Source organism: Phaethon lepturus, unplaced genomic scaffold, assembly GCF_000687285.1.
Source record: "Phaethon lepturus isolate BGI_N335 unplaced genomic scaffold, ASM68728v1 Scaffold21594, whole genome shotgun sequence".
Taxonomy (NCBI): domain Eukaryota; kingdom Metazoa; phylum Chordata; class Aves; order Phaethontiformes; family Phaethontidae; genus Phaethon; species Phaethon lepturus.
In genome coordinates this window covers 2,939-10,442 of record NW_010537241.1, presented here as the reverse complement: position 1 = coordinate 10,442, position 7,504 = coordinate 2,939, and the positions used below count along the sequence as shown (strand labels likewise).

The following is a 7,504-nucleotide window of genomic DNA, read 5'->3' as shown; positions in this document are numbered from 1 at the left end:
ACACTTTACAGAAGCATCTGTAGAAAGTTCTGCTTAAGAACATAGATACTTCCCTCAAGCTAAATTCAGTGTGAGCAATGAGGGCACAAAGGCTTTTGAAAATAAAGTAAAATTTAATTGAAGCTGAATAACTGAAGTTAAGGAAGTAATTTTCCACACATACACTACAACTGACAGTTCTGCAGATGTGCAGTAACCTGCACATCTTCTCCCCCCCCCCCCCTTTTTTTTTTTTTGATAACCTTGGCACTGGAAGTAGGGAGATTGTGGGCTCTTGTTGGCACAGCTGTGACATGTGTCAGTATGCTGTTCTACAACGGGAGAAATTCCCCCCCATTCATAATGTGTAGCCTAGCTGGAGTCCATTCAATCATTCCACGCCTTCGGGAAAGCTTTACGTGGCTTATTATTAAAATGGTTACAAATGCCTGAAATCGGAACAGATGTTTGCACTGAACTCCAAGGATTTCTCACCATTTAACCAAATACAAGCCCACTAGAGCAGCCACTGTTTCACGAGGAACGGCTCCCTGCACCTCTCATGAACCACTGCAGGGGATAGCTATGGCTATCCGTGCACTGACTGACCAGCAAAGACTCCCCGGGGCACCCGAAGAGTTCGTCAGCGCCACGGGGCACGAGATGGGTGGCAGCAGCCTCTCCCCCTGCACGTACACTTACACTGAGACCCTCCTGCGGCTGCATGGCAGATGCTGAACCCCGCTTCCACCGGGAGAAGGACAGCTGAGCAAGAAATATCTGCCTCATTCTTCAGGGAAAGGTAAATCCATGGTCAAATCCACAGCTGCAATGGAAACTAACCCCAGGGACCTTCTCCAGTGAGAAAACACGCGACAGCTGACAACGTTACGGGCGCCCCAGATGAGATTAGTGAGGGAGCGGCAAAAAGGAACAGGACAGTGGGAACCACAGGGATGAAGGGCTGTGGGGTTCCCTCACCTTCCACGCTGCAGGTCAGTCATAAGAAAAAGCAGGATCAAACTGGCAAGATCTTGTCCACAGGAAAAAACTTTAGCTGCAGGAGAATTATGGAGCAAAGTCTGCAGAATCAGAAACGTGTACTTACAAATAAAAACCCCCAAATATTTAGCAGGAATAGCATCCCAGCAAAAATCTACCTTGTTCCAGTCCAGTCCCTTGGTTCCCAATTCTTTTTCTGAATTCATTTCAACTTTAATGTGTTTAGAAACAATGAAGAAGTTGAATGAAATGTTTTCTTCTCTAATGGAAATCTAAACCTAAGCTTAAAGGAAAAAAAAAAATTCTGAACTTAGCAGCTTTTCAGTACAAGAATCTGTTTTATTTTTACAGTGCAGTGATTGAAACAACGTAGAAATTTAACTTGCAAAACAGAATTTATATCACAACGTCTATCAGAAGGCAATACATATGCATTGTTTTGACTTTAATCATAAAATATTTCTCTGGACACCAGAAATTACAAACTCTGAACACTATACACTTCACTTTCTTTTAGAGACTAATTCATCATAATTTAAATCTATCTTATAAACAATTGCTTTTAAAAAACATGTGGAAGATAAAAAGAACTCAAGTATTAAACTCAAGGCCTTGATTATTATTATTTTCTTTTTTTTTTTTAAAACAAAGATATTTTAAGAAATGTATCAAAATGATAACTCTGGATATTATAGCTACTAGTCAGGCTCTGTAACGCACTGCTCCACAATTTCACGCAAGTTTGGATTCTCCATCGCAGCTGCCACTCTCTCTTTGTCATTGATTTGCTTGTTGACTGCAAAACATCACATGAAAAGTAAAGTCAGAAGCAGTTTTCAGTAGTACTTTACACATACTGCATCAGTAACGCAGCAAGTGCTAGATACCACACTGCAGTGCAGATTTTCCAAACCTGGTGAATGGCCAGCTCAAAGACTGAGAAAATGCTGCTGTACAGTAACAGTACATTGTGTCAACTTTCTTTTCAATTTTATTTTTAGGTGGAAGATATTATTTGCATAGTATCTAAAATTGAAATTTGTACAGTAGCTGATAAAGCACTGTACAGGCAGACATTTAAGTTGCATGGCCTGGAATAAGAAGGTTGTGCCAGACACAACGGAAAGACAAGAAGACAAGAAGAACATGAGGGTGCTCGAGTGCTCAGAGGATTAAATAGGAAATTGAAAATAAAGCACATGAAAGCTCAGTCACAAAAGAACAACCATCAGAAACCAAACATTTTTGTTACTCTTCCATCTTAGGAAAATAATGTAAGATGTACTAATGACATGTCTTGAAATAAAGTGTGAAACCTGTGATAAATTAGTAGTCCAAGTTCTTCAGGTTCAATTTCTAATTATTTAGAACAAGATTTCTAATCACAAGAACAGATTTTCCCCATACAAAAATATCTAATACTTAGAACAAAAAAGCCTGGGACATTGCCTCAACAAAGGCTTTAACAGCTGTTCAAGCCAGTGATTTGCTATAGCTTTGAAAGAATTTTGATGTTCTGCAAGTTTTACTTTAAACACCGACTGAGAAACATATATTTTTGTTATGATGATGATAAGATAGCAAGATCAACCAGTCAGGAAGTTCTTCATGTTAATTATTCAGCAGCCCAGTAGCAACTTCTGTTATAAAAGGAACTTAACATCTCCAAGAACTGTGGGGGTTTTTCTGTTTAAAAAAACAAACCAACAACAAGAATGTGTTCGCAGTACCAATAGAGCTTTTGAAACAGCCTCAACTACGTGTTTCATTTTAAAGCTTTAACAGTGTATTCAATTCTGAAAAGGATTGTAAGGTAGGGGAAGGACTTCTCAAAAGAACACAAACACACAGTCTAAAGCTGCCCTCATTCATAAGCTCTACTTACTGTCTTCTTCAGTGGAATGTGTACCTTCAGATATGTAGATTTCCAGCTAGAGGAGAGATCACTAATGTTAGATTCAATCAACAGTTGAATATATTCATTACTGGAAGAAAAAAAATTGTAAAATACACATACAATGCAGGTAATTCATACTTTTCAAAGTGTTCACAGACAACAAAAAGGGATCAGTAAGAGACGATCTTAGACTTCACTGTAACATAATCACAAGACAATCTCCTCCCCCATTTCAGAGAGGCCACAGTAATCTTTCTTCAAAATTGTGGAGGCATTCACTCATTAATATCAACCTCTCTTGTGAAAAAGTAGTTGCAGTTAGACTACTGGAAACAGTGGAGAATTGGCACTACTTTCTCAACAAGTTCTCTGCAGGCCACAATTCAGGAGCAATTTGTTTAAAAGCCACCAAAACTGCAAGTGTCACTTTCACAAGCTAAGCACTCTTGAAAAAACATCATTAGGAAGAGATTCCTAGTAAGATATTCCTAACAAGTTTTGCTCAATGATGAGAATCACAGATAATTCTATTTGAAAATGGTAGCATAATGCAGTATCTACTTCCTGCATGGCAACAGACATAGGACTAGAATTTAAACAGCACCTAAATCACCTTCATGCATTTAACAGGCCTGAGGAAAACAAAAAACAACAAAAACCCTCATAAAACTGATGTACCAAAGGAGAACCAAGTAAACAAATCCTATGCCTTTTATCTTATCTCACTGAAGCTAAACCTATCTGTTACCATGTGTCCAGCATAACAAGTCACTGTCTACCTAATTTTCTAGAAATGCAAGTCTCACTTTACACTGTTGAGCTGAAAAGATGAAGCTAGCAACTATAAAAACAAAACAACAAAAAATCAACACCAGAAAATCCTCAGCTAATTAATTTATACTTTAACTTATTTCAGACAAGTTTCTAAAGGTCTATAAAAGACTATGTTTGTCATTAAAGGTCTACTCTTAGCTCCTGCTAAGACCCAAACACCTTTCTTAAAGGATGCAGTAACCCCCAGTTTCCTATATAGTTTCTTACACTCCAGCAGCATAGCCAGGCCTGGCCCCTTGTTAGACAGTATATGGGCCCGGGTCAGGCCCGTGTGCCATCTATACAACAGTTCCTGAGACACAGGTCATAAAGATTCCCTTAACGCAGGTCCAGTTTTGAATTCTGCAGTTCTCCTAAACTCTAATGAACCTGTTCGAAAGTTTTTACTTCCTAGATGGTGCGTACATGAAGTATTGGAACGCCCCTGGATCGGTTTCTGACAAGAGTGGTTCTCTTGCTTTCAGGGCTGCTCGCTCACAGAGGGCTGGCCCACCGGAGACAACTCTCAGATATTCCAAGTGGTACAGCAGAGTCGGTCACTATTGATATTTTATATTTATGATGCTTAGATATATTGAAATATTGCAGAAGGCCACATTAATTTTCTGCAAGGCAAGAGTATGATTCTTTGTAACATCGTATTTGAAAACATCCTCTCTTCCACTAAGCAAGAACCAGAATGTGACATCTGGTGAGGAAACCCCTTGAAATACAGTGTATTTCAGAAGTGCAGCAATAAATGGTCTTTTGTAAAGGGAAGGAAGAACCACAGTTACTCACAGATCCCTTCAGGTGCTACACTGTACTGCAACATTCACTCCCTCCACAGGCAAATGACAAGTTTTAAAAAGACCCCGTCCTTAATCACAGCTTGCAAGTTACTTGATCCTGAAGCATACGCTCTTCTAAAGAGAACTTGGCATACATTCATGTAGTTTAAAGCAAGTTCTAGAACAGGTACTTTACCTTATGTCTAAAAGGCAAACATCTCTGAAGTTTTATTCTTAAACAAAGGCCTGTTTAAACAAAACAGATAAGAGATTTTCTTGTAAAATTCAAGGTTTGAGATGCATTTTCAGAGAATCCATATTTAACAATCAAAACGTACCAGTATAATTGACAATATTCTCCTTTCGTATTCTGAGCAGCACAAGCCACAGAGGAGACTAAATAATTTGTAGTTTCACCCTCTGGACATAGCTTCCCCGTTAAGCTCATACCTTCCTTACAGGCTTAGGTCTCTGGTCTCTAAACATCACCTAGACACACTAAATACAGACAAATTCCTCCACTTCCAGCTTTCTTCTATATTTTGGTAGAGGTTCCTGGCTGTCACTGTGGCTGCATCTGTACTGAGACGATTGCTTGTTTTGTTTTCTAACATTTGTTAATGCTAGAAACCAACATAAATTGCTTGAAGAACACAAGCCTGCAATGACTTGGGGGAATTCAAGCTTGTAACTTCACTATTTAATCTCTAATGTACAGACTGAGCAGAGGAACATTGTGGTTCATCTTTGGGAGCAAGATCCAAGTTTTGGGGAACCCCAACCACTAGCCCATTGCAGTTTCTCCACAAGACCTGGCTTTGCTATGAGCTATGAGCTATGCACGGACAAAGCCATACCACAGCCCCAGTTTGTCCTCAGGCTGAGTCAGTGGTAACAGCAACAGAAAATACTCCCCAAAAGAACTACTAGCTTAGGGTACTCTGCACAGATAAGGAAGTTTGGGGAAAAAAAACCCAAAACTATTTACTGCCTACATTCTTACATATACTACTCAACTATTTAAAAAGGTTACCGTAAACCTTTCCTGTAACAGCATGAGGAACTGTGCTTCAGAGGTCACACAACACTGGTAACGACTGCACAATCAAGCAGACAAAGACCTGGCTGACATTTAAGTGCCGAGAACATGACTAGCAGGAAGTTTAAGATTTGACATGTACATCATTGATCCTCAGGTCTGAGCCTTAACCCACTGACCTTCCTAACTGGGTCAAACTATAAATAAATTATTACTGTTTGGCATGCTAATGCTTTGCTGCTTTATACTTTCTACATAAAGCTGCAAAGGTTTATTTGGGCATAAATACATGTACTTCATTAAATTAAATTAAAGACTTATTTTCCCTTGAACCTTTAAAACAGACCGAGAAATCTGAGTATTGATATATAATGGTACAAGTTGCTAACCTTGGTACATTTAAACAAATCATTTCAGAGATCTCAGATGTGATTTTTCAGATGTAATTTCACTACAAATAATAAGGAGGGTGAAAAAAGCGAAATAAGCCAGTGCAGATTCTTATTCAACTTAATTGCTTTCAAACTCTCTACAGTTCAGAACTTTTTTTTGGTATTCTTGTATTCCATGAGGGGGTTTTTGTACATGTGTGGCAATGGACAACAGCCCATAAGGTAAGGGAAAGATAAGGGAGACAATCATAAAGTTTTAACATTTTTTTAAATTTAAGAGCTGACCCATTTTCAATTTAACATTACTAAAATAATTTGGAGAATATAAAGAAGGAATTCTGTACCACTTCCCAGTAGATTTTTGAGAGCTGCCCTTTGAAGAGTTTCCCTAACTTGATAAAAACAGATGGATGTCCCCACATTTCTTCTGTTTTGTGTTTGTTTGCATTGCTAGTAGGGTTCTCAAGATGAAATTCCTGGTCAAACTGCTGGCAAAGCAATACTGAGTTTTAACTAAGACTGTTATTGAAACAACCTAAAATTAACTTTATGCTCATTGTTACAGATTTAATGAAATAGAAATCTTACCAATGAGAGTAGCCAAAGAGCAATGAGGTACTGTTGGTGTAAACCTGATGATAACCAGATATTCATCTTCACCTATCTCTTGCACTTCAACACAGCTTTCCGTTACCACTTCCAGTTCTTCTAAAGTATTAGGTTTCTCCGGGTCGCGGATAGTACGGATTATATCTAAAGTAGAAGACAAGTGATCAACAATTAAGTAGCTTTCCTGAATTTAATAAAAGGTACTTTTATTAGAAAGCAACTTCCCAGCATCGTTTATTTTGCTCCTTTTCAGAAAAGACAGAGCTGTAAATATCAGTAATACATTATCTCACGAGTTGCTTCAGAACTGGGTAAATTGAGACATTTGTTGTTCACTGTGCACATATTTTTCACATTCCAGTTCTCAACTTGCTATTATTTTTACAATTCCATTATAATAAATAGAAATAAAACCATGCCTATTAGAGGATATGTATTATCTTTGGAACTACAGGTCATATAATATTAGCCTATCCAAAAGATATACATAGATGTAGTATTTCATATAGGTTTGCTTGCCTTTCAGGTTTTTCAAAATCTAACTTATTAACAAGACAAGCCACGTTTCTGTCTCATCTCCTGAAAGGACATTGCAGCGAGGTACGTGTCAGTCTTTTCTCCCACTCAACAGGCAATAGGACAAGTGGAAACAGCCTCAAGTTGCACCAGGGGATGTTTAGATTGGATATTAGGAGAAATTTCTTCACTGAAAGGGTTGTCAAGCACTGGAACAGGCTGCCCAGGGAAGTGGCTGAGTCACCATCCCTGGCGGTATTTTAAAGACGTGTAGATGTGTGCCGAGGGACATGGTTTAGTGGTGGGCTTGGCAGTGCTGGGTTAACGGTTGGACTTGATGATCTTAAAGGTCTTTTCCAACCTGAACAATTCTATGATTCTATAACTCTTCTCTCCGCTGCCCAGCCTGGCCCTCACAGGTAAGATTTTGAAGCCATCTTAGGGAAAGCAAATACAACAATAATGC

The 7,504-nt window shown here is 38.7% G+C and overlaps 1 protein-coding gene across 1 annotated transcript; it reads right to left on the bottom strand.

Moving 5' to 3' along the window:
* Window positions 1-1,475: 1,475 nt before the first annotated feature.
* FAM96A (family with sequence similarity 96, member A) lies at window positions 1,476-6,666 on the bottom strand (the record flags this gene model as incomplete). Its single annotated transcript, XM_010286442.1, has 4 exons — window positions 1,476-1,777; window positions 2,867-2,912; window positions 4,679-4,728; window positions 6,502-6,666. Coding segments are annotated over 4 exons (359 nt in total), but the record flags the coding sequence as incomplete, so codon positions are not given.
* Window positions 6,667-7,504: the final 838 nt, after the last annotated feature.